This window comes from Lissotriton vulgaris, chromosome 3_1 (assembly GCF_964263255.1).
Source record: "Lissotriton vulgaris chromosome 3_1, aLisVul1.2, whole genome shotgun sequence".
NCBI classification, from domain to species: domain Eukaryota; kingdom Metazoa; phylum Chordata; class Amphibia; order Caudata; family Salamandridae; genus Lissotriton; species Lissotriton vulgaris.
The window spans coordinates 1,856,214,490-1,856,242,479 of record NC_141689.1 but is presented as its reverse complement, the minus strand read 5'-3'; the positions used below and the strand labels follow the sequence as shown (position 1 = coordinate 1,856,242,479).

Here is a 27,990-nt window from a genome sequence, read left to right as displayed (position 1 = left end):
TGTATTATGCTAAGAGTCCAGCAATTATGCTTAAAAAATTAAGCAAAGCTCTTTTGCATGGTTCTGAAGTAGATGTGAAGAATATTTGTCAAGAAATTGAGTTCTGTTATTTTGCTGGTAAAGAGAACAATGTTGATATTGAACCACTAGAAGATGGTAATGTGGAAGACAGTGAACAGATTTTCAGTACAGATAAGTTTCACAAGGAAATTTCCCCGTTTATGGTAAAATCAAGTGAGAGGCCTAATTTCACTTGTGTGTGTTGTCGACGGACTTATTATAAGAATCAGACTAAGTTAGTGGATATATATGCAAAGAGTGATATGGAAAACAATAGTGAATGGAAGGATTTTGCCACATACTTGATGGTAGAAAATTGTTTTGATTTGGGAGCAGACCAACATATGTGTACTTATTGCTATAACAAATTAAACCAAAACCAGATGCCTGCTAGAGCGGTTTATAATAATCTGGAATTAGATGACATTCCTTATGAATTGAAGGATTTAAATACTTATGAATCTATTTTGATTCAAAGTGTCCATCCCTTCCAGGCTATTGTACGAATAGAGCCAAAGACAGGGAAGTTGCCTCCATCAGATTTACAGAGAGGATTAAAGGGAAGGGTTGTTTATTTGCCTTTGGATTTGAAGAAAAACATTAACACAATTGGAGTAGAGAAAGTGGAAGAGGAACCTCTGGTTATCATAGTTAATGGTGTTCCGACAAAGAGTAAGAAAATCTGGCAAGATTTAGTGTTGTTGTAAAAAGCTTTTATTCGACACTTTGTCATAAAGCCAACACACACACAGTAGCGGTCGGCAGTAGGTGTTTCTATAGGGCGGTGACGTGGGCAGGAGGAGGGGCAGGGTGGGGGGAAATAATGTATGGATTACGGAGTTTTACAGGTAAGTAAACATTTAAATACATAAAACGAATTTCGTTGCGCACACTGCATCACATTTGGTGATGCAGTGTGCGCAACGAAATTCGTTTTATGTATTTAAATGTTTACTTACCTGTAAAACTCCGTAATCCATACATTATTTCCCCCCACCCTGCCCCTCCTCCTGTCCACGTCACCGCCCTATAGAAACACCTACTGCCGACCGCTACTGCACACACATATAGTACATACAACATAATCATCATAAAAAATTTTTAAAATTAATAAGACATTGACAAACATTCATAATGTGCAAGGTGCAATAAGTGCAAAGTGCAGTAAGTGCAGGTCCAGGACCATCATTCCAAAAATTTTTGGGTGGTTCGTTACTCGTATGGTAATAGAAAATCTACCATCCGGCTATCTTACAAGACCAAATATTAAAAACAATTGAATACAGTTATAAATATTTAAAAATGCCAGCAATAAAAACAGTTTTATCCTACATTAGCATTCCAAGTTTTTTTCTAGTTAAACAAACACCGTGGAGATACCTACTCAAACCAAATGTTATTAACTTAATGGTTGAGGATCTAAGTATACGCTCTGCCTCTTTGTATGATCGTGTGCCCAAGTTTTTACAAAGGGGTATGATCCATTTCTTTCGCAATAAAACATATAACGGGCAGAAAAAAAGGATATGTGCCTCATCTTCTTTATGCTTTAGATCACATAATTTACATAATTTACAATTTGGATCGTTATTTGCCCCTCCCCACCGACAAGTATTTGCATTTATCTGTAAAACCCCATATCTGAATTGGAGGTAGACAGATTTAGCCAAGGGTGGCTCAATTTCGTCCATAAAATATTCAAACGAGGGGTGATCCTTGAATTGAAAAATGTATGCGTTAAAGAACCAGAAGCACGTTCATATACATTGATATTCACATAATTCCAGTAGGCAGATTTTACTTGTTCCTTACAAATGTTTGGCGAAATGATTGACATTGCTGGTGTTTCTCAGAAGTGTGATAGGCCTATTTTTATAAACCAATGGGATACATGTCTCAGCCACTTGATTGAATTAAAAGAGTCCAGCTCCCTTACTTCCAATAATCCTGCTCTATAATCAGCAAGTTCCGGGGTAGACCATAATCTGACCCAATAAAGCAATGGCCTCAACCAACACAAGTGATCTGTACGTTTTAGACTAATGTCTAGATAGACCGGCACTAGAGGTGTTCTTACTGGCAGTCTTAATACACGTCTAAAAAACACATTTTCATCGATATCAAATTTTTTTTTGTATAAGGTCCCCAGATCTCAGCCCCATACAGGGCGGCAGATTTTGCTTTGGCTTTGAACACTTCTATCGCAGGGGTTATTGCTTTTGATATACTCCCACCATGGATTTTTAAAATGGGGAGGGAGTTTTGCTTAAGTATTAACCTGCTCTTTACTAATTGATTTGTCCTAGACATTCTGCTATCCAGCCTGATACCAAGATAATCAAAGGAGTCCACATACTCAAGTTTAGTATTGTTTAATGCCAAGCTCTTCTTAAATGTTTTAGGGGGATTAATGGCCATGTATTTAGTTTTAGATGAGTTAATTTCTAACCCCTTTAGCTCGCAATAGCTGTTAAATTTATTTATTAGATTTTGCAAGCCTTTTGGTGTTTGGGATATTAGGATGGTATCATCCGCAAATAACAATGCTGTGACTGCCTCATTGCACAATTTAGGGGAGTCATGGTTGCATTGTGCTAGGTAGTGGGGAATATCATTTACAAATAGGGAAAAAAGGGTTAGGGCCAACACACACCCTTGTCTTACCCCCCTTTTTACTGGAATGGATCGGGTAAGTTCACCATTTCTTCCCCACCTTACTTTAGCAAAGTTATCAGTATGGAGTCTTATAAGGTTGGCCAACAGTTCGTCCGGGACACCCATCTTCCTTAGATCTTCCCATAATAGGTGGCGGGGAACAAGGTCAAACGCTGAGCGTAAATCCACAAATGCAACATATATACTACACTTCTTTATCTTAATATATTTCCAGCAAATACACATAAATCTATACACCTGATCCACAGTGCTTGTCTTGGTTCTGAATCCTGCTTGGTATTTAGAAAGGATTTCAGATTCCTCTATCCAAGTTAAAAGCCGATTTAAAATATGTCTGGCAAAGATTTTTTGTAAAATGTCAATTAAACTAATTGGTCTGTAATTACCTGGGTTGTAGTGATCCCCTTTTTTGTAGATGGTTACTATTTCTGCCCCTTTCCATGTTTCTGGGATCGGGGTTCCCAACAAAATGGAATTACACAGAAAGTTTATATAGGGGCACCATACATCAATGTTATGGGTAAATAAATCACCAGGTAATTTGTCCGGGCCTGGGGCCTTACCTGCCTTAATTGCTTTTATTGCACACAAAGTTTCTTTAATTCTGAATTTCATTATGTTAGAGCGCTGGGGAGAAAAACCAGGAACATTATACTCGGGGGATGGCCCAGCCTGGTCATATAAAACTACAAAGTGATCAAACCAGACTTTTTCATCCAAAAAGAAATCCCTATTGGAGCTACCTGTTTTATTGTTTTTGGCTATCAAATTCCAGAAGGTGCATTGGTCGTGCTTCCTAGCGGCACTCAAGAGATCTTCCCAGATTAAGTCATCCCATTCCCTTTTTGCATTATGCAAGAGTCTTTTATATTCTTGTCTGCATTCTCTAACCCTCATCCGGTCTTTAGATTTCACGGCAGTGATTAAATTGGTTTTAGCTAGATGACACTGTTTGTTGTACCATGGTGTCTCTAGTTCCAATTGCCTCCTTGTATTATCTATTTTATTTGTACAACTTTTACTCAGGAGGGGAGTTAGTGATTCCACTAAATGATAGTGCATTTTCAGGACCTCACAGGATCCCAACCTTAGATTTTCATATAAAGGTATGATATCTGAGAAGGTGTTGTAAATTCCCAAAAGCGTATCCTCTTTTGCTAGGATGTGAGGCCATTTAATGGCTTTCCTGTTGTTGGAGACAACAACCTCAGCCACCTCCTTCTCCCTTTCGATCTCACTATCGTGTGCCAAAAAAGGATCCGGTAATAGCCTTAATTGTAATGGAAAGTGGTCACTCTCCGGTCTGTTCACGACCTTAAGGGCCAACAATAAATACCAGGGGTTAGTTGAAATCAACATAAAGTCGATCAGAGATTTAGACAACCCATTGCTGAATGTATTGTTAGCTGGCTTATCCGGGTCTAGTCGCCCATTGCATGCCCTCAATCCATGGGATACAGTCAATTCATATATCTGCATAGCAGCCACTGTACATTTTACCGGCTTTACATTATCTAGGGGAGGGATGTCAAGCGCTCTGTCTTCATTTTCCAGTAGATTTTCGAGCCCCATTATGGGCTCGAACTGGCAATTGAGATCCCCGCCTATAATTATTTTGGAATCGGGCTCTAAGTTGCACAAGTAAGAGTTAAGTTGTTCTATGACCATTGATTCCTTATTTTGCGGGGAGGGTCTATTATAGACATTTATCATGTAAACATCACCCAAATCTTTCGTGGCTAACTTAACCCCAAGTAAATCATTGGAAGCAAGGTACAAGGGCGAAACAACAACATCCAGGGATATACTTATCCAGATTATTAAACCCCCTGAGGGTCTACCTCTCACTGATGCAATTGCCCCACAATAAAATGATTTATAGCCAAGTCTATGTACGATGTTAATAGCCCATGTTACCTGCAAAAGTATAATGTCGTGCTCCTCCAAGAAGGAGCTCCAATTTCTATCACAGAGGTTTCTAGACAACCCTGCGATGTTCCATGACATTATTTTTAAGTCTCGCTTAGGCTTGCGATGAACTTGGTTGGCTGGGTGGCAATTGCTTGTAATCAATGTTTCCTCCTCGTTAAGTAACTCCATAGGTTCTTTTCCACACACCTGGTCCCAGGGTACTTTATTAGACAATGGTGATGATAAATCATGGCCCTGGATGCTACTATGATCGATTAAGTCCGTCCCTTGATGGCCAACCGAATTTCTTCCGGGCAAATTCCCTACCTGCATTGGCTCAACCATTTCTATTTCGGAGATCAATACCCCAGTACATGTCTTTGATGTTTTACTTAATTCGTGCTGATGCGCACTAAACGTAAGGGAAGACAATCCATTAAGTTCGTAGTCTTCATTTGTTTGTCAATGACCCCCACCATGACCAGTTTTTGTCCGTTCCCAAGTTTGTCGGGTGTATTCTGTCAATTGGAGTTGGGGGATCGAAAAATGAATATCTGTTGTCCATCGGACCTGGCTGTTGAGGGACTCTGCTGTCTTGCTTCCATTGCATTGGGTAAAAGTAGCTAAGATCACAGGTTCCAATTCCTCGATTACCTCTTCGTGGTTGTTGGCTATATACAAGTTGTGCTACGGAGGGATCCTTGAAATTGACCAAAATACAATTCCCATCAATATCTTTAGACCTAATGCCCAGCCAACTAACTCTTCGGACTTGAATAACTTGACAATTGACAGTGTAGGGTAGGGGTCTATTTTCCTTTAGCCAGTATAAGGTCTTATTTTTTAATTCATCGTAAGACTCCCTTTTATTTGGTTTCAATGGGGGAACTCCAGTGAGAACTACCACATATGGTTGGCACCCTGGTGGGAGATGTGCATTTGGGACCTTCTTTGGCACCTGTGATTCTGTGCTACAGTCAGATGTTTGAACATTGGTGTTATTGTTGTTGACTGTGGGTCCCATCCCATTCGTTGGTTTTGTGGGTACCGAAGTTTGAGAAGTGGTAGTATTTGATAATTGTTTTGTTTTACGCGGTGCAGGCTTTGGAGGAACAACCGGTTGTATTCCGCCGTTGGGTGGTAGGTCTTTCGGATGCTCTGAACTTAATCCTCCCAATACAGCATTGGTCCTACTTAAATCTGCTACCCTATCATTCCTGGGTGGACGAGATGGTTGCGCTAGTTTGGGGGTCATTGAGCTCTTCTCAATCCTTGCACTGTCTTGTTCAATCTTAGAATGGAGTTTAACCAGTGTTTTTAGGGCAAAAAAATTGTCCAAGGATGTTTGCTCAAATTTATCCAAGCGGTCTGATAGCCCTTTTAGTTTTTCAGTTACAGGTAGCAATAAGGATGTCATAAGGGATTGGATCCGTTCCATCAGCAATTCTGGGGCTGATAATTCTTCAGGATTATTTGCTAGATCAATGACCCCAGCGGTATCAACAGAAACATTTAATCGGTCACACTCCGGAGGTTCACTACGTTCTGTCCCATTGTTCGTGGAGTCATTAACTACTGCTTTGCAGTGTGCTCCCACATTCATGTAATTTTTGCGAATTCTTTTTAAGGCCTTTAGTCTATAGGCTTTGCGTGGGATAACTAGACTTTTCCGTTTTACAGCGGCCCTACCTGTCTTCTGAGGGGATGATTGAAGAGTATGATCTGTGGGAGTGTCGTGTATCGTTATTAGAGGCAAGACCGGTGGAGCGGGCACTACGGAATTTGAAACGTTTCTGGTTTCAACATTAGTTGGTATTTTGTTTAAGGGTACTGGATCGGGTGCAATTTCAAAAAAGTCGCTTTCCGGTCTTAAATCGACGGCACATGGTTGCTGGTCGCTAGGGATCAAGGGGGTGTTTGATTCAGATTGAGTGATGTTTGAAGAAGATTTGGCTTGCGCAAGAGACCCCATAGAGGATCGCTTGTGCGCCACGTATTCACATGATAGTCTACGTTCTGCTAAAATGATCTCCTTCTCTACAACAGAAACAGCACGGGTAATGAAATTATCTATAGTCCCCAGCGTAGAGTTTCCCCCTCTCCGTGAGCATCTACCTGAACGGGTAGCCATTGGGGAATATGGAGACATGTAAGATGCTTAGCGCAGTTAGCTATGTTGTTGTATATCCCTGCACAGTAATCTTCTGGTTACCTGTGATGTTAGAGGGGTGGCCCGTCCCGGCCCCTGCTGGCCCCGGACGGCCACAGACGGCCCGCCCTTTGCCCGGGCTTCGCCCGGCGTCCCGCTTGCGTCCCGCAAGACAGACTCTCCTCTGATGTTATAGGGTGGCGATGGGGGCGGGGCACGCAGGGGGGCGCTGACCGGATGTCACGTGGTCATGCAGGGACTCCTGGGATAGTGAGTCCCTGCCACGCTTACCCCAGCAGCCTCCTCAGGTGTTCGTCTCCCTCGGCAGCCAGGCAGGAGCAAACAGCGTTGGTGGGTCGATTGATCCTCCCACAGGCGAAGCGGATCCCGCACAGCGGGAGCGGCGAGCAGTTGGCAGCAAGGCAAACGGACAGACAAACTCCCGCATCGTTCCCAACACAGCAAGAAAAGGGTCACACAGGTGAGAGTTCCAACTTCACTCTTAACTGTTTGCCGGTGGGGGCGGGGCACGCAGGGGGGCGCTGACCGGATGTCACGTGGTCATGCAGGGACTCCTGGGATAGTGAGTCCCTGCCGCGCTTACCCCAGCAGCCTCCTCAGGTGTTCGTCTCCCTCGGCAGCCAGGCAGGAGCAAACAGCGTTGGTGGGTCGATTGATCCTCCCACAGGCGAAGCGGCTCCCACACAGCGGGAGCGGCGAGCAGTTGGCAGCAAGGCAAACGGACAGACAAACTCCCGCATCGTTCCCAACACAGCAAGAAAAGATTTAGTGGATGTTAGGAAAGTTAAAAAGGCAACATTGTATTTGATAAAAAATAATAAGTACTACAAGAATGTATGTGTTGCAGAAGAGGAAGTAAGTGAAGAAGAGGACAGCGATTTGTGTCCTGGTCAAATTGAGAAAATAGAAGCCTCTAAAAAGGAAGAAATATATGAACATTATAGTGTTCATCCTTTGCATTCCAAGGAAGTCATGGGGAATGCTATTGAGTTGTTTCAAATGAAACAAGCCAAAGGGAGTCCTATTAGTGTTTGGGAGGAAAGTTTGGAAGCTCGGTGTTTCCCTCAGTTATTTCCCACAGGTCGAGGAGGACGTTATGATGAGCGACCTGTTCAAATTCCTGCTTCAGAATACCGGACTTTACGATTGTATACAGAAGATCCTAGGTTTCGACAATGCATTCCCTATTTATTTCATCTATTGTTTGAAAGTGATCTCTCTGGATTGTCTTATGCAGTGAACCACATCTTGAAAAGTGGTATACAACTGCGAAATATCTCGGCAAGGGACTTTATGGATAAAGTCAATGTGCAAGACAGTATTTTGGATTCTCACCTGATTAATCTCATGGCTTGTCAGCGTGGTACTAATGAGTATTGGTACCGCCGTCATGGTGACTTAAAATGTATGCTGAGGAACTTAGGAACTCCCACATGGTTCCTCACTCTCAGCTGTGCTGAGTATGGCTGGGAAGACTTACTTGAATTTCTACGAGAGGTAAATGGAAACATTGAAAATATTGAATTTAAGACACCCGGAGAACTGTGCTCTTTGGATCCTGTGAATGTTTGCAGGTACTTCAATCATAGATTTGAAGCTATGATGTCTTTCATCACGAACAAGAAAAATCCACCTCTTGGAGAGGTGTTGGATTTCTTTTGGAGAAAGGAGTATCAAGCAAGAGGTGCTCCTCATATACATATGCTACTATGGATCAAAGATGCACCCAAATTTGGAACAGATCCGGATGACTTAGTGATGAGTTTCATAGAACAGTATGCTACATGTGCTGTTCCAAAGACAAATGAAGACAAAAGTCTAAGAGAACAAGTTTTACGGTTTCAAAGTCATCGTTGTGGAAAGTACTGTCGTCGTAAATTCAGAAACAAGGACAAATACTACACCAAATGTCGTTTTGCATTTCCACGGTCGGTGTTATCAAAAGGAAGAGTTAACAATTTGATGTCATCGCTGCGACATAATGTGACGAGGAAATCACCCAAAAACACATACAATTTGAAAAGAAACGAAGAGTCCAAGTACATCAACGACTACAACCCAGTGATTTTGTCCATGTGGAATGCTAACATGGATATACAGTTTGTGGCCGACAACTGTATGGCTGTGGCTCGGTATGTGACGTCTTACATCACTAAAAAAGAAAAGACAGAACTGAAGGATATGTGGGAGGATATTTCCCATGAAAAGAGCCTCAGTAAGAAGTTGTACAGTTTCAGTCTGAAGATGTTGTCGCATCGAGAAATTGGAGCTTACGAATGTTCTGACCGGTTATCTTCAGCAAGTCTCTATGCCAAATCTAGGAGTATCATTTGGGCGAGTCTTGGTCTTGCTGCAACGCGTAATCGAGTTTTGAAACCTGTACGGGAAATTGAGTATTTGGCGGAGAAGGAGCCAAACAGTACAGATATTTTGAAGAGCAACATGTTGGATACATATTATCCAAATAGAAGCAGTCATCTGAAGAATGCTTGTCTGTATGAAGTTCTTCAAAATTACGTTTTCAAGAGGAACATCAAAGAAGATATTGATAAAGGTGTGTATGCTGTAATTGGAATTGAGGGATGTCTGGTCAAGCAAAAAAAATGTCAATTGATAAATCATCGAAAATTGGATTGCGAATCTCCCGAAAGAAAAGAGTTTTTCTATTTAGCTCTTTTGCAACTTTTCAAGCCTTGGCGTGCAGAAGAGGAACTGCTTGGGGATTTCCTCTTTTACGAAGACTCTTTCAATGCAGCCAAGGAGTCCATAGAATGTCCTGTTTTTCCAAAATATCTACAAATGTTGAATGCAGAAATTGAGCAGGAAGCAACAATTGCAGCCGACATTGCTAGAGACAGTTCTCAGGACAGTCAAAGTTCTGTTTCATTGAGTCAGGATCCACTAGGAGAACCAGTTATTGAAAATGAAGCTGCCACTGCCATGATTGAAGTGGAAAGAGCCATGGCACATGCTCAGAAGGATGCGGTTAACTTAGAAGAATTGGAAAGACAACTTAACGTTGAGCAGAGGAAAATATATGTCGAAGTTACCAACCAAATTGAGCATGGATTAAGTCATGAGAAGAAAGAGTGCTCATGTACGTCGTTGAAGCCTGTCCGACTGTACGTGAGTGGAGAAGCCGGAACTGGAAAAAGTTTCCTTATTAAATCAATTTCATGTTATATGCAGAAAAGGACTGATTCATCACTGTCATGTGTTGTGACCGCTCCAACTGGACTGGCATCTCATAACATTAAAGGGATTACTTTGCATCGGTTATTGATGCTGCCAGTGGAGCATGATAACAAATTACAATACCACAAGTTATCTGGAGATGCTTGTTGTGAAGTATCTCGAGTTTTGAAGAAGATGAAACTTCTTATTATTGACGAAGTAAGCATGGTTTCCAATCTCATGCTTGCTTTTGTGCATTTAAGAATGCAGGAAGTTCTTAAAACAGAGTATGATGTGTTATTCGGTGGCAAACACATCATTGTTTTTGGTGATCTTCTGCAGCTGACACCAGTGAAAGGACAACCAGTGTTTAAACTGCTTACACATGAAGATACCAAGAAGTGCCTAGGGAGCATTGGCAATGTTAACATATGGTTAAACTTCAGTTATGCTGAGCTGCGTGAAAATATGCGTCAGGCGAAGGACGAAGATTACAAGAATATTCTACAAGATATTAGAATCGGGAGAGTGACTGAGCGTGGTAAACAAGCTTTACATGCACGCTTACTGTCAAATTTATATCCAGAAGAAGACGTTTTGCCAGAGGATATTTTTCAGAAAATTACTGTGAAGAAATCTGGAATATGTTTGATGCCAACTCTTGCAGAATGTTCCATCTTCAACAACAAAATGTTGAATTTAGAAAAACAAGAGATTGTAAAACTTGAAGCTATTGACAAAATAGAGCATATGGGAGCAACAATTATTTTGTCAGAGAATTTGAAATCTAAATTGGATTCATTAGAGAAGACAATATCTAAAACTGCGGGTTTTGAAAAGACTTTGAATGTGTGCTTAAATTGCCGAATCATTTTGAGAAGGAATTTACATGTTGAAAGAGGTCTGGTAAATGGATCAATGGGTAATGTTGTTGATTTTGAGAAATACAGAAATAGAGATGGAATTGAATTTAAAAAAATTAAATTTGATGGCATTGAGGAAGTACAGGTAATTGGTCGTTGCTCTGCTAGGTTTTTGCTTGTTAAAGACTTATATGTTCGCCGTAAGCAGTTTCCTGTTTGCTTGGCATATGCGGTGACAATTCATAAATCGCAAGGTTTAAGTGTAGACACTGCTTTAGTGAATATTGGCAGTTCTGTATTCAAAGAGGGTATGGGTTATGTAGCATTGTCACGAGTCAAAACTTTATCGGGTTTGTACTTGATTGACTGTGATGTCACAAACATTTGTGCAGATCTAGATTGTGTTAAGGAATACAATAGGTTAAGAAGAGAGTATGCGCCACATTTGCCTCAATATCCTTTGATTGAGAAACGTGTGGTAGGCCGGAAACGAATAAATATCAGTAATAGTAGGGAGGTTGTAGCAAAAAGAGCAAAAGTCGATGAACCCAAAAGTGGAAGCAAGAATAAAATGAATTCTGTTGAAAATGTTGTTGGTTTTAAATTTGAAAATAGTTCTGGTGTCAACTGCTATGCTAATGTAGTTGTTAATGTTCTCTTTTCACTAGAGACTTTCAAAGAACAGATTGTGATCAATTCGGAACAAAGTTTATGTTGTTTGTAGAATTCTGGGTTAGAAAAATGTAGTGCTGATAAAACGAGAGTAGAAAGTGTGTCTGAAATTCGTTTTCTGTTAGACGAATGTTCAGGTCAAACAGAATTCTCTGAAAATATTCAGCAGGATTGTCAGGAGTTTTTAATGTATATGCTTGATGTATTGCAAGATGAGGGTGTAGATGTAGATTATCTATTTGGCCTTTCTTATCAATGGCAGCATGACTGCGAGAACTGTAGGCTATCAAGTACTACTAGTGTAGACTCAGAAAGATTTATATATTTAACTTTGCCTGACAGTAAATCAGTATCCTTCAATAAGCTAGTAAAGGCAGCCGATCAAAACATGGAGTGCAGCCAATGTAAGGCTGGAATGCTGTCCACGTTAATTTTACGAAGTTATGGCCAGTATGTCATTTTAATGTTCCAACGATGTAGGCCTGATGGAACTAAATTGACAACTTTAATTAATAATGTTGTTGCTTCGCAGTTGTCAATATCAGGAAGGACTTTTAAAACTAATGCAATTATATATCATAACGGTCCATCAACTAATTCAGGACATTACACAGCTTATTTAAAATCTGGAAACGGATGGTCATTCTGCAATGATTCTGTTTTAACTTTAAAAAAAAGATTGCCTTTCCACCTTCAAAATTCTTACCTGGTGTTCTTACAACCAAAATTTTAGGAAAGGAAGCTTGGGATTTGTTTAGAGGAATTTACAGAGGTTCTAATGGCTCCTACTATATATGACCTTGTGGATAATTGTAGTACAGAGCGAAAACTATTTGTTTTTATAAGCAAAGTCAAGCAGCAGATCAATAAAAGGAGTAGAGGAAATGTAAGTCTGCAATGCTGTCCACATTATTTTTGAAAACTTATGGATGAAATGTCATTTTACAATTTCAACTACATAAACTAGAAGAAAATAAGTTGTCCAGTCTAATTAAAAATGTTTTTGCTACACAGTCATCAATTTCAGGAAGAACATTTCCATTGCAGTTATTACATAATATGCTGGTCCTTTGACAATATCTGGATATTACACAGCTTATTTAAAATGTTAAAAATGGCTATTCTTTCATCAAACATTACTAATTGAGTATGAAGCAATGTTGCCTTTTAACTTGATTTTTGAAGTCAGAATTTAGGGTAGGTAATTGTACTACAATGATTCTAGGTGTTGCTGTAACTTAGTGTGCTGTTTCAAATTGCTTTGTGTGTCTCAGTTTTCTTAAAACAATTGAGTTTATCTTTCAGAAAGTGGAGGGCAGAAAATAGTAACAGCACAACTGAGTATAAGCTGTTCATAGGATATCCTTTGACGTCATAGAAAGTAAGTTACTTTATTTCTGCTTATTTATATTATTTGTTTTTTTTTAAACACAATCATTTTGATTGTGTTTTTTTTCCCCGCTGTTATATGATGAATACCTTCAACTCACTGTTTTCAGTGAAATTTGATTTTTTCTGATAACAGCAAAAATAAACCATTAAATATGTTTAATTAATTTTCTACTTTGAATTGTGATTTTGTAATATGTATATGGATTGGTGTGGCTCACTGATTAGAGGCGGTAGACCTAGAAGCAGAGGTCGGCCTGGGACCAGGGTTCAATTCCTGACGTGGCAGGATGTTGGGCCTTGGTCAGCGAACTCGATAATTTTTGCTTCGGTGCCTACTCCAACCATGGGTCCCACTCAGCAACTTTGGGTAATAGCTTGCTTAATCTCAACTAACAGCCCCATCAGCGCCGGGGATGCCTGGCATCACCTTGGGGATGCTCAGGAGGGTTTATCTCACCGGGAAAGCCAGGATGGGTTCCCCAGCAAAATACAGCGCCGGGACGCTTCTTTGCTGGGTCAGCTGTACGCTTTACTAGTATACCACATTTAACATTTAACATTCATTTTGTCTTATGCTCACTCTTTTTTTACCATCTTGTATTGATTTAAATTTTTTTGTTCTTTCTTACACAGATAAAAAGTATGAAAATGACAATACAGTACGGTAATGACAATTATAAGGTAAGCGTTTAGTACTTTTTACGTTACATGTCTATCAGATTTAACTTTTATTAGTTCCTCTGCTTCTTTTTTTAACCCTTAGTTTCCTGTCTTTGCTACTTCTTTCATTTCTTTTTCTATTACTTATTTATACTACTCTTTTCACTTCTTTTATCAGTCCCTCTTTCTACAGTAACTGTGTGTTACTCACTCTATTTTTCTTTCTTTTCACATTACTCTCTGTTTATTAATTCGTCTTTTTTTTTAAAATATTTTTTTTACTTCGCTCCCGGTTCGCGTACTCGAACGCTAACCGGGAAGCGTATCAATAGAAATAGAGGATGCTAGAGTGCTAAACATTCTAGCAATTTTTTTTGAAAAGGGAAGGTAGTTCTGAAAAGAACTTTTTTTTATTATTTTTGATGTTTTATATTGTTTTTGAATTTTTTTTGAGGAAGGAGAAACAAAAATGATTTACTTCAAAGGGCTCAACAGGAGCAACAAGAAAAAAAAATTACTTTCTAGGACGTTTTGGACATTGATGATTTTCAAATGATCTATTTATTAAAGTAATACTCATTTCTCCGCATGAAATTAATTTTCCACACTGTAAACAAGTCAATCTCATGTGCACAAAGTTCTTTTGCAGATTTGGAACCGTTTCCCTTGCCTCTGACTCACTTACTGTAAAGTCATTGGTGGGTGTTTTTGCCGGTCGGGGGTTTTCCACCAAATCTCGAAATTGCGCTTTGGAATAATTAAGAGGGTGCCAAGTCTCCATGTGCCGATGCATGGTATGATTACCATAGCTATATTTTTTTTCGGTCCCTCTCGAGAGTGTTTTTTTGCAGATGAGGCAGGTAACATACCTAGCATTAACTTTCTTTTCATGAGAAGGAAAAGAAAAAAATTGCCAGATAAAATTCACTTTCACACGGGACGTTCTTGGCATTTCTTTCAGAAAGCCACTTGTCCCTTGCTCCTGTTCCTCGTCTTCCTCTTCTTCTTCTTCCTGGTCGAAGATGACCTGGCTAGTCGGTCCTCTCTTCTTTGGTGGTGGTGGAGATCCACCAGCTGCAGCTAATAGAAATGCCATGTCTTAGCAAACAAAAACAGGTCTTTCTCTCATACAAATGTAAGTCGGAGTGAGGAAAAAAGGTGGGACTTTCATCATTTGAGAAAACAAAATGTTCTAAACCAATGAAAAGTGTTTGTTAAACGTCATATGATCAAGCGTTCCATCATTAGGAAACTAAAAGTAAAATCAACCAATGAAAAGTTTTATTAACTAGTCACATGACCTGTTATGCTTACGTTCCGCGTTCCGCACCGCGCCTTGGATCGATTCCGGGGCTTTACGTTTCGCGCCTTTGTTCGCGTTCCAGAACGCTTCCGGGTGCGCTAACGCAGCACGTCATAAGGGGCATTACGTAGTAACGCGATATGTTGCGTTTACGGGACGCGTCACGATGTGCATTTCTAAGTCGGTATTTGCACTAACGGAACGTTTACCGATTCGCGGACCGGCAACGAAACAAGAAAAAATAATTTAAACTATAATATAAATTGAATTAAAAAAATATAATACAAATATATATAAAAAATATTTGTGAATTAGAATAAAAATATATGTTACAGCTACAGATATTTGCTATTAAAAAACCATTGAAATTCACTGAAAAAAACATAGGTTTTAGGCCATATATAGTTAGGGGTTAGCATTTACAAAACCTTAATTTACTCGCACAAAACCATAGAAATTCGCATATATAGTTAGATGCAATAACTATATATCGCGCACCCGCAATCCACTGCTGATGATGTCACATATTACATCATTAATGACATGGTCAGTGACATCACTGATGACTTCACTGATGACATCTCAAATGACATCACTGATGACATCACTGATGACATCTCAAATGACATCTCAAATGACATCACTGATTTCATCAATGATGACATCACTGATGACAACTCAAATGACATCACTGACAACATCACTGATGACATCAATCATGTGATAATACGATCAACCTCTTCAGACTCTAATATAACCTTAGATACACTCAGAGTAAACAGACACTCACAGACTGTCACTCATCCATGGAGTTACTCACACACCTAGTCAGTCATGCACTGAATCAATCACACCTCCATTTCATCAACTATACAGTTATACACACCTTACTTATTCAAACATATACTAACACATATTTACTCTCTTATACAATTCCTGATACAAGTTTTCAATGATCCATTCAGCCACTCACACATTCACTGGCTCTTATACACAGTAATTTATATATGTGAACTCTCACATGTACTGTGTTTTACATATTTACTTACTTTGACATGTAGCACTGAGATATCCATTAACTCACCAATACACTCGTACACAGTCAACCACCCATACAGCTGTTTCAACATGCAGTTTTGAACCCATAGATCGAGTGAATCAACTGTTCACACATGTATACACAGAGTCACACACCTCCCAGCCACCCCCACACACACACTCACTCTCCCATAGAAATACTTAGGCAACCAATCAATAACCCATATAGTTACTCATATAGCTACTGATTAACACATGCAGCACTTCATAGAACAACAGATATAATGATGCACAAATTAAGACAGTTTAGTCACTAACCCATGCACTCAGTGAGACACATTTAATCACTCTCTCATACAGTCAGTCATGCACCTACTAAATCCTTCATCCAGACACTTATACATCCACTCATTCTTCAATATGTAAGACATATTTTGACTTTTCAGAAACATACAGTCACTGGATGTTGTCATTTGAGATGTCATCAGTGATGTCATTTGAGATGTCATCAGTGATGTCATCAGTGATGTCACTGACCATGTCATTAATGATGTAATATGTGACATCATCAGCAGTGGATTGCGGGTGCGCGATATATAGTTATTGCATCTAACTATACATGCGAATTTCTATGGTTTTGTGCGAGTAAATTAAGGTTTTGTAAATGCTAACCCCTAACTATATATGGCCTAAAACCTATGTTTTTTTCAGTGATTTTCAATGGTTTTTTAATAGCAAATAATTGCCTGTGTGCTCCCCAAGTGGGTAGAGGTGCACTCTGTCGATAGCCTGCCCCGCTTTGTAAATGACATCCCTGGGCGGTCGGGCCTCGTCCTGCAAGACGCCCGATCATCTTCCTTCCTCTCACTGCCTGCACCATTGTGACGCAGGCTCAGGATCCGCAAACAGAGTGCACCTCTACCCACTTGGGGAGCACACAGGTTTTAATTTTGAGGACAAGAGGAGCGCGCCCATTGGGGTGAATGCACCACGCACTACAAGACCCACAAGACTGTGCATACGGTCACGCCCACACGGGCTGGACTTTAACATTTAAAAGTGCTCTCTGCCCTCTGCTAACCACACGCCACTGAGGAAGGGATACTTCTGTTCCCGAAACGCGTCTGGCGTTTGAACTTTATCGATGGTGTCACGCTGTTTGCTAACATGCTTGCAAGATGGCATTAAACATACCTAAAGCAACAAGTTTCTTCCTGTGGTCACTTCGCTTGGGATACCTGCAACTGTGTGATATATATATATATATATATATATATATATATATATATATATATATATATATATATATATATATATATAAACAAGGCTCCTCCTCAGCACGCTCTGCGCTCGCAGACACCGCTTCCACGCCAGCAAAATCAGGGACGGACCAGCAAAAGTCAGCAAGATGTTATTTATTTAACAAATCCCACAGAACCAGCGACGCGTTTCGGGCACAGGAGCCCTTGTTCACGCCGCATATATATACACCTTTGCCACAACCCACTCCTAAACCTTAAAATTACCCTTACCTCCCTTTCCCTTTGCCTACCCCATAATCCTAAATTTACCCTTACCTCTCTTTACCACTACCCACCCTACACCCTTAAATTACCCTTAGCTCCCTTTACCACTACACACCCCAGACCCTAGAAGTACCCTTACCTCCCTTTACCACTGCCCGCCACTATATTCTAAAATGACTCTTAACTCCCTTTACCACTAGTCACACTTAAAGCCTTCTTTTAAATAACATAGGGGCATATTAGCAAGAACCTTGTTAAAATTATCACCGTTTTAGCGGCAGGAAATTGCCACTAAAACGGTGATAATGGGCTTGCTAATAAGCGTTATAGAATTCCAATAGAAACCCAGGTTAGATGTCCTGCACATATAACCTGGGCTTCCATTGGAATTCTATAACTCATATTACCAAGCCCATTATCGCAGTTTTAGCGGCAGTTTCCTGCCGCTAAAACAGCGATAATGTTACCGTGGTTCTTGCTAATATGCCCCATAATAATTATGTTATTTAACACAATAATTATGTTATCTGGAAAATTACTTACCTCCGTGTCAAAGACATGCATGGTAAAAGTACAAATACCTGCGTGGTAAAGGCTGTCTCCCGATGGGGGTCTTGTAATGGCTGACTTGGTCACATATTACCTATGTGTCCCTCCTGTCATTGGTTAGTAAATAGATTTTTGATACAAGGCCTGACCCAGCATATTGTAGTGAGAGGTGAGCGATGGGGTATCATGACTCAATGCATTTCCTAAACAGGGGCTGTCTACCACCCGAGGTACTGCCTGCCTCTAGGACAGGGTTCAAATGCCTCCCTATAGGCGATAAGACTAAATAAGAAATTAATACAATAAACCTCATTGTGGGTCGGAACTCTCCTACCACGAGTATTAGCACTAGAGGGGTTCACAGGATGGGCCGCACAAATGATCCTCACACTGAGTAATGTAACCACAAATTCTGACATTAAACCATTCTCATCCCTACAGGATGGGCCACTGAACATACCAATTCTTCCGTTTCTCATACACCCATCCACTTACACCATACCTGAACTATTTTATGGGTCTCTCAGAATTCAGCTCATTAGCGACAAAAACCATGATGACTGCTTCATAATATAAAGAAATTACAAATCTAGAGAACATTAGTCAAACAAAAACCAGACATATTTCCTGAATCTAAGAGAGATTGTGAGTCACAAGTAGGTCAGATAGAGGATGAGGACTATCTGACTGCAGTGAGCGCTCCTAGAGTAATTGCAATCTCAGTTTAAGGAAGATTAAGAAACATATTTCAGCAAGCACTAATGTTTCAAAAAGACCGACAAAAAAGGTTATTTTCCACAGTGTTCTCAAATTAAATTTGAATTCTTATGCAGCTCCTAAACTAATGGCGCCAGAGGTCTGGACCAGTACTGGGCTCTGTAGGACACGATTTCATGTTACTGTTAGGCTGGACTACGTAGATATTTGAGAGGGCAATTTGAAAATGTCAAACGAAACCCAAGCGTCTGCCAAATACATGGTATTCTACTAACTTGTTCAGAGCAATGCAATCTGGGAAAGGATCAACTCCACACTATTCTGAAGCTTTCTTTCACTAGAATATCATTCCTTGCAAAAAACAACAATAAAAATGTGTTGAAGGACTGCATTGTACAGAATCTTTGGGCTATATGTACAAAAGCATTTTTGCAGTCGCAAAACGGCCCGATTCGCAGAACAAAGCACAAATTGCGATTCAGGAACATATTACAGATTCGCGGGTTGTGTTTAATGATTTGGCATTTGTGAATGATGAAAGTAATATTTTTTAGGAGCAAGGGGCCCGATTCACAGAATGAACTTACTACTTTTGGCATTCACAGAATGCACTTACTACTTTTGGTATTCACAGAATGAACTTACTCATTTCGGTATTCACAGAAGTTAGGACTACTAACTTTAGGACTCCTAAATGCCTTCTGTGAATACCGAAAGTCTTAAAATTAGGACTTTTCTCTATTTAGTAGTAGTAAAGTTAGGACTCCTAACTTTAGGATGCCTAAATGCCTTCTGTGAATACCGAAAGTCTTAAAATTAGGATTTTTCTCTATTTAGTAGTAGTAAAGTTAGGACTACTAACTTTAGGACGCCTAAATGCCTTCTGTGAATACCGAAAGTCTTAAAATTACGATTTTTCGCAATTTAGCAGTAGTAAAGTTAGGACTACTAACTTTAGGATGCCTAAATGCCTTCTGTGAATACCGAAAGTCTTAAAATTAGGATTTTTCTCAATTTAGTAGTAGTAAAGTTAGTAGTCCTAACTTTACTACTACTAAATAGAGAAAAATCCTAATTTTAAGACTTTCGGTATTCACAGAAGGCATTTAGGCATCCTAAAGTTAGGAGTCCTAACTTTACTACTACTAAATTGAGAAAAATCCTAATTTTAAGATTTTCGGTATTCACAGAAGGCATTTAGGAGTCCTAAAGTTAGTAGTCCTAACTTCTGTGAATACCGAAATGAGTAAGTTCATTCTGTGAATACCAAAAGTAGTAAGTGCATTCTGTGAATGCCAAAAGTAGTAAGTTCATTCTGTGAATCGGGCCCATTGAGTGGTCTAAGAGACTACTGCACACTCTTAAGAAATGAAACATAAACATTTCATTTTATTTTTTTGAAACGCACCCCGTTTTGCTTAACCCCTTCGCTGCGGGGGATATTCCCCCGCTGTGCTGGGGGGGAGGGCGGCGCGCACAGCGCTCACATGCTCATGACGAGCTGAGCTTGTCATAAGGCACGGCGCTCCTGTGCTCATGATGAGCTCAGCTCGTCACGGCCACACCCGTTCCCGTGGAACGCTCAGCACAGCAGGGGAATTATCCCCGCATGCGAGCGTTCCACGGCTCATGACGAGCTGAGCTCGTCATGAGCACCGGAGCGCCGTGGCTCATGACGAGCTCAGCTCGTCATGAGCATTCAAGGGGTTAAAGGAATTTAGGGAAAAAAAGACTGCTTTATTTCAAAGCAATAACAGACCTGGTGGTCTGCTGACCTCAGGAGTCCACTATTCCTGTGATGGCTGCAATTCCTAATAGGTCGCAAATCGTGACCTACCTCATTAATATTCATGACGTAGGTCTATTTGCAGTGATACCCCTGACGAAGGGACCTTTCCAATGTCCCGAAATGCATTGGGCGAATACCAGCCTAACTTTGTATTGATTGTTTGCTTTTTTGTTTATATATTGAATCATGGACTGTTGAGAAATGCAATGAAAAATGTCAACTGAAAAATAACACTACAATGTTGATGATGATATTTATTGTGAAGCAACATGAATAAATTGGATTTGTGAATGAAATAAACATTGTTAGATCGATAAACATATATTTAAGTTGTGCGCAGCTAAGTCTGTGTCAACGTATGTTGACCAGCCACTTTTCCGTAGTTTAGAATACAGAGAATTGGGTATACTCTATTAGGTGCAGCACACAGATCAAAACAACTAGTAGCAATTTGTTTAATATAGAGTAAATAGGTGTGCTCAGAACACATTTATTAGTTTTAAAATATCTGACCTGGCAGCCCAATGTCCGTTGCCCCCACCCGTTTAGTTCTTGGGTTGTGTTGTTTTTCAATCTTCGTGTAATATCAGCCCTGCGGGCCAATAGAGCAGATACTTGGTACTCATTACGTTTATGGCAAGTTTATTTATTTTTATTTGCAGTTTCATTGTTTTATTGAGCATATATTATAGCTGGGGCTTTCTGCGCACTTTGCAATACAATGAGTGGTAAGAAATAGGTAAGTAAACAACTAGAGAAACAGGTGTTTACAGGAAAATACAGGGAATAGAATGAAATCTATTTGCAAAGTGAGCGAACTTAGGCACAGTCAATTGGATCATTATTTCTAATCATGAATGGCACAAATATCAGTTCCAAAATATTGTGTAGTAAATAGCATTAAGACTTAAATGCCCTGGGCCAGAATATCTACAGGAAGAATATCTTTTTTAATGTATATAATATAATTTCAAAGTATTGTTATACATAATATTTTCTACTTTAATATAGGTATAGTAAATAAATTTTTTGATTAATTAAATATGTATTAGTACTTATATTTATTTTAGGTGTTAGTGTTACTAAAGTAATTTTTTATTTTTTAAAATATAGTTCATACTTTTTTATGTGTTAAATAAATGTAAAAATTGTGATTAGTCATTTATAATGTAGTAGCAGGTTGTTGGGGAATAGGTTTGGAAGTTACTTTATTTTTTATAAATTATTGCTCTTTTCTTATTTATTTTTTACATTAATTTAATATTCAACTGGTAATTAATTATGTGAAATTATTTAACTGAGCAATCATTATTTGAGAAGGTATTTCACTTATAATTCTTTTTAGAGTTTTTATGTTATGTAAGTGTTTATTTGGTAATTATGTAAATTGCATAATTGCTTATTTGTTATTTAATTTATTTGATGTGTTTCAATAATTTGTTAATACGTGTATGTAATAATTACATTCATGGAATGTATTTTATCTTTATTATTGGTTTTCAATTGTATTCATTTTATTTAATTACTAATTTAATATTATGATTGTATTTTTTTGTCAGGGTGTGTTTGTGGCCATTTTTAAGTAGAATGCGGGGAGAGTATTTAAGATATTGTTTAAAAAAAAAAATTAATGTTTTATTACAATTTTTTTTTTTTATTTACATTAAACTTTTATTTATAATACATCTAACCACCCCCTCCAAAGTCCAACACTTTCCCAACCGTTGCATAGATTTGAGTGGGAATAGTACATCTAACCCCACCACATTCAAACACTTTCTTTACCTACTGTTGCATAGATTGAAGTAGAAATAATAAAAATAACCTGTTCAAAGTCCAACATTTCCCTCATTTGGCTTATGTTAGAGTGGGAATAGTAAATGTAACCCCTCCAAAGTCCAACACTGTCCCTGATTTTGCTTTCGTTGGAGTTGGAATAGTAATCTAACCCCAAAGTCCAACACTTTTCCTACTGCATAGATTGGAGGGGGCATAGTAAATGTAACCCCTCCAAAGTTCAATATTTTCTATATTGTTGCGTAGATTGGAGTGGGAATAGTAAATCTAACTCCTTCAAAATTTACTACTTTTACTACTTTTATTAAAACAGGAGTTACATTACTGATTTTTGCTACTGATGTGTAATTTTAGTTGGTGTTTTTATAATGTGTTGTATTTGTAGTTTTTGTTTGATATTAAATTGTTTAATACATTCATTTTATTTATCTGATTAATTAGGATGTATATTTATATCAATCAATCAATAAATCAAGCAGAATTTTTAGAGCGCTGTTAATCATCCATGAGCGTATCCAGGGTCATGTAATTTGTTTGAAGCATTCAGCATCTTTTTGCAGTGTTTTTTTACAAAGAGGAGTGGGCACCGTGGGAAATCCCATTACCTAGATGATTTTTCTTTGTGGGCAGGCATGAGTCAGATGATTGATGCAGGGGTCTGCAACAATTTGAGTGGTTAGTGGAGGACCTGGGTGTTCCTCTGGCTCCCTAAAAGACAAAAGGCCCCAGCACGGTGTTGACATTTTTGGGTATTGAACTGGACCCAGAGTTGTTGGTGGTAAGGTTGCATTTGGCAAAAACGTAACAGATTCAACAGTGTTTGGGCAAGGTGATCAGGGAAAGGAGTCTTGAGTTGAATAAGGTGCAGAAGTTGCTGGGGTTCTTGAAATTCACATACAGAGTGGTGAGGGGTGGATGGACTTTTTGCAGGAGATTGGGCATGACTATTTCAGGGTCAGTGTTACCCCACCATAGAAAGCATATTTCTTTAGCAGTGAGAGCTGGTCTTTGTATATGGAGGACTTTTCTAGACTACTTCAATGGAGTTTCAATTATGTTTTTGGAGGAGAACATGGTTTTGCAGGTTCAGATTTTCTTGGATGAGGCAGGAGAACATGGGTTTGGTCTGGTCGGGGACAGAAGGGGGTGTGCGGAGAGGTGGCCACCACACTGATTGCAGCAAGGTTGGCGCATCGTCTTCTTGGAATTCTTTCTGTTGTTGGTAGCTTTGACAGTGTGGGGGGGGGGGGTTAGTTTGCGAACCGGATGGTGATGTTTAATGTAGAGTACATGACAGTGGTGGAGTTGGTAAATCGACAGAGGGATCAAGATGTGACAGCTTTGCACTTGTTGAGACAGTTTAGGTTGGGCTGTTTGCAATTGAACATTGTTTTTAGAGCAGAATACCTGCCAGGAGTGAACAGTGATACAGCAGATTAATTATTTCATTCATAGTGGCACCGATTTTGCAGCTTGACACAGGGAGCAGAGGACCTCAAGACGTCATTACCTGCAGGCATTTGGGCGTAGGGGGAGTAAGAGTGATTGAGCTGGTGTTGAGGTCTCTAGTGGATTTCAATAGGAGGAGCTATCAGCTGCTGTTGAAAGATTTTTTTAAGAGTTTGCGGGAAGCCCACAGAGGCCGATGATGCAGGAACGCAGTGACAAGGTAGGGAGAGTGATACGTTTTGTTTTGTCTTTAATTGACAAAGGTTTATCGCTTGCGACTATCATGGGCAAGTTGGCTGGTGTTTCATTTTATGGGATATTATACTGGGGTTTTGACCCAGCAAGGAATGTGATTTACGGGAGGGTTCTGAAAGGGCGGGGAAGATAGCGAGGAGCGGGGGTTTCGCTTACGTGAAGCAGTAGCATTTGAATTGTTCCAAGGCTTTATTAAGGTTTTGCCAGATTAATGTTATGATGGTTTTGAACTGATGATTTTTAGGTTGTGTATGATATAGATGTTCTTTGGTGCGTTCAGGGATTCTGAATTGCTCGTGTCTGTAAGTGACATGGGAGGGCTGGCATAGCGAGATACATTTGGAGCAGGGCCAGCTGCAAATATGGCGGAGGCAATCCAAGAAGGATCAAAGGGAAGGGGGAAAGTGGGTATGGCTGCAGGAAGGGGGAAGAGCAGAGATGGGCCCAGTGACGGAGTGGCAAAGGAATCGGGTTTGGCCAGGGCGCAGGCAGGAGACAATCTTCTGTCATGAAGGTGGGGCACGAGTTACTGCTTTTCAATTGCTGGGGGTGATGCATATGGAATTACGTAAACTGGTGCGAGATCCAGCTAGCTTTTGGGATGCACTCCTTGGGATTGGGGCAGCAATAGCAACAATTTACCTGGGATGGAATTGGAACCAGATTAGGAGAATACAAAGGTGTAGATTGAGGTGTTGTGAGCGCTATGTGTGGAAGTAGGGGGTTTGTGTGTGTTAGAAGGGAGAATGCATCCACCACTAACTCCTTATTTTTCATGGTAGGGTGCGTGAGCGTTCAAGGGAGGAATAAGCTGGTGACTGGAACAGGTGGACATTCTTTTGGCTTTGGGAGTCTAAGATCTGGACCAGAAGATTTATTAATGGAGCCTGGGATTTCCCAGCAGCAGGCATGAGATGCTATAGTGGGGTAGGAGTGGAATGTACAGGGGCAATTTGTTGCTGTTTTTTGGCAAAGCTGGTTCCGCAGAGGGGTACACGTGACTAATGAACGTTATAATTTGTACGCAGACGTAACAAATTGATTTAAATGTGCTCAGTAACCATGGTCATGTATACGCATGTTTTATGAATTTCCGTGCTGTTTCTTATGTTAGCCGCACTCTGTAGGCCACTCTGTAGGCCTAAAGTGTATTTCTCCCTGCTGCTCTCAAGTTAGGTTTGCTAGAAGAATTCATGTGTATGCAGAACTTGTTCTTTCTCACATTTTCAATTGCAGGAGGAGAAATGCATCTTTGTTAGTTAGAATAATGTCTTTGTTTTAGTAGTTAGGCTTAGGGAGGAGAAGATGTATTAAACGCCAATGCTGATAATGTGGAATGGTGTCCTTACTCACCGGAGAGAGCCTGGAATTCAAGGTCCTCAAGCCAAGGTCTAGGAGCATTGCTGCTGCACAAAAAGTTACCTAAAAGGAGGTGTCTTGTGTGGATGAGGTGATGTTGCACAGCATTATGGGAAGTCTTGTATCATTTCTTGTATTGAAGTTAGGGACAGAGTCCGGGGACTTCTGACTTGCTTTGAGAAGAGAGAGCATCTTAGAACTAGCTCTATATCTTTATGCTTCCTGACTCATTCAGCGTGAGTGGTCTTCTTAGGAAGCCTTCACGAGCTGACACCATTTTAAGTACTTGCCTCTTGGAATGCTAAGTAGGGATGTCACGTTAGCAATAGTGTAGGGACAGACAAATGCTTTTTACCTACGAACCTCCAATAAAGGGGAGTCTTGACATCCGAGCGGTTATTTTCTGTGTCCTCATTCTCGAATTAGTTATTCTGTGTATGCTGCACCATCTTTTTTTTTATAATCAACTTTATTGGTTTTTGGGTCAAAGAAATCGACATCACTGGACATTGAATGGATTTTACATGTAATAGTCGGAGACACCATTTTGTAGAACATACAGATTGTTAGCCGGAGGGATCTCCAGATCACTCCAACGTTACACCCGCTCACAACGAGAAGGTTTCAAGCATTTAGTCCAGCAGGTTTATCCATTTACCCCAAACCCTGTTAAATTTGGCGGGGCAACCTCAGGCCTCGAATAAGGGTTTTTGTTGTGCGCCACACCAGTCCACTCTACGGCACCATTTTGCCACGGTAGGGGGCTTGGCTTGCACCCAGGAGGCCGCAATGTCACGCTTGCCCACCGCAATTGCAGTCTCAAGAAATGCCTTGGCTGCCCTCGAATCGTCCATGCCCTCCATCACCCCCAAGACCAGGTGCACAGGATCGTGGGGAACTGTCCAGCCCAGGACCTGAGTGAGTTCTGTCTCGATGTTCAACCAATAGGGTGCAAGGCTAGGGCTAGTCCAAATCATGTGGTAGAAATCAGCGGTTGTATGGCCGCAGCACCCGCAATCTTAGGAGGGACGCAGCCCTGCTCTATGCAAGCGTGCTGGGGTGATATATGCCGCATGTAGGTAGTATAATTGTATAAGGCGGAGCCTGGCTGCGGACATAATAGTTTTAGGGGCCTTAAGGACGCCGCCCAGTCCTCGACTTCTAGTGGACCCACCCACCCCTACCATCGGGTCCGGAGCGGATCTCGAGTTGGCGGTCCGTTATTAACAAGGTTAAGTTATATCCGGTAGATTCCCCTCTTCCCCAGGCCCCCCATCATGACTTAAGCCTCTAACGGGCTAAATTCTGGAAGGGACGTGCCTGTTGAGATGTGTATGTTGGTATGACGAAGTTGCAAATATTCATAGAACTGTGAAGCATGGAAAGTATATTGCCCCTGCAAGTCTTGGAACGTCCTGAAGTGGTCCCCCATCCAAACATCACCCAGGAAAGAGATCCCTATAAGATCGCACTGCTTGAACTCCGAGAGCGCCGCCACCCACCCAGCCATGTACCCCGCCAGAGAGGCATGTGTTGGCTCAAACGGTTATCCCATCTCATGGGCCACAGGGCCGTGCACCAAGCCACCAGGACTGTTCTGGTTAGCGGCTGGATTACTTTAGGTATAGGGCATCCATAGAAGTAAGCCAGCACCTGGGGACAATCCATATCTCGAAGTTCCGTCTTGTAGGCCGGGTCAGACCATCCCCCATTGAACCAGTCATGGATGACATGTTGCACCGTCTAAACTTCACCCGTAGGTTTGGCTTTGTATTAGTTCCAATGTATTTCTACACTCTCGTTTTGAGGTGTTTGTATGTCCAACTGTTCTTGGATTTGTAAATAAACGAACTAAACTTTGGATCAAGTGTCTGTGATTCTTCGGAGTCATAGCCCATAGGAACAGTAATGAATAATTTGACCAAGGATTCTACCTCCCCGCTACACTTTCAAGCAGCCAAAAATAGACATTGGCCCGGGGTTGCAGAGTACATCTAGAACATGGAACCCGGCTCTTTCAGTTGGTAGCAGAAGATGGTTGCCTCTTGAAGTGATGGGAGAATCTAGAAATCTCTAGAAAAGATTTAGAATTGTAGAGCCCCAGAATATAGTCCAATGATCGAGATTTCTGCAGAGACCGACCTTGATTAAGGGTGCGACGAGAACAGCGGTGGACGAAGGAGTGAGTATCATTAGGAATGCATTGTGTGATCAATTGCGATGATGATCTGATTGTGTGACGTTTCTGCGTATTTGGGAGGAGAGTCGAGTGAATGTGGATTCGGACCGGACGCACGCGGTCCAAGAGTTTTGTTTTGGTTATCGGGCTCAAGAGTAGTCTAAGATCCCGGGATCTATTAGTGGTGTAGAATACACCGATTAGTTGTAATTGTCTGACAGTTAGTTTGTTGGGAAGTTGTGAAACGCTATTGACAACCCACCTGAGACAGGTAACTTTGTGTGAGTGGACTTGTTAGGATCGAGTAGAAAGCCTCATGTGCAGGGGTGGACTACATTGATTCAAGTGGCCAGCGCAGTTCAAGGGTCACTGTGCGTGGATGTTCTTGAGTGATTGAACTCTATCGATCTTTTAGAAAGGCAGACAATTACTTGTTCTGATTGCGATAGTG

The 27,990-nt window shown here is 40.5% G+C and overlaps 1 protein-coding gene across 1 annotated transcript; it reads left to right on the top strand.

Moving 5' to 3' along the window:
* The first annotated feature begins 155 nt into the window (after positions 1-155).
* On the top strand, positions 156-18,570 carry LOC147728543 (uncharacterized). The gene is made up of 3 exons (XM_086963815.1): positions 156-755; positions 7,587-10,708; positions 18,436-18,570. Coding segments are annotated over exons 1-3 (3,258 nt in total). The 5' UTR covers positions 156-754.
* The last annotated feature ends 9,420 nt before the right edge of the window (positions 18,571-27,990 follow it).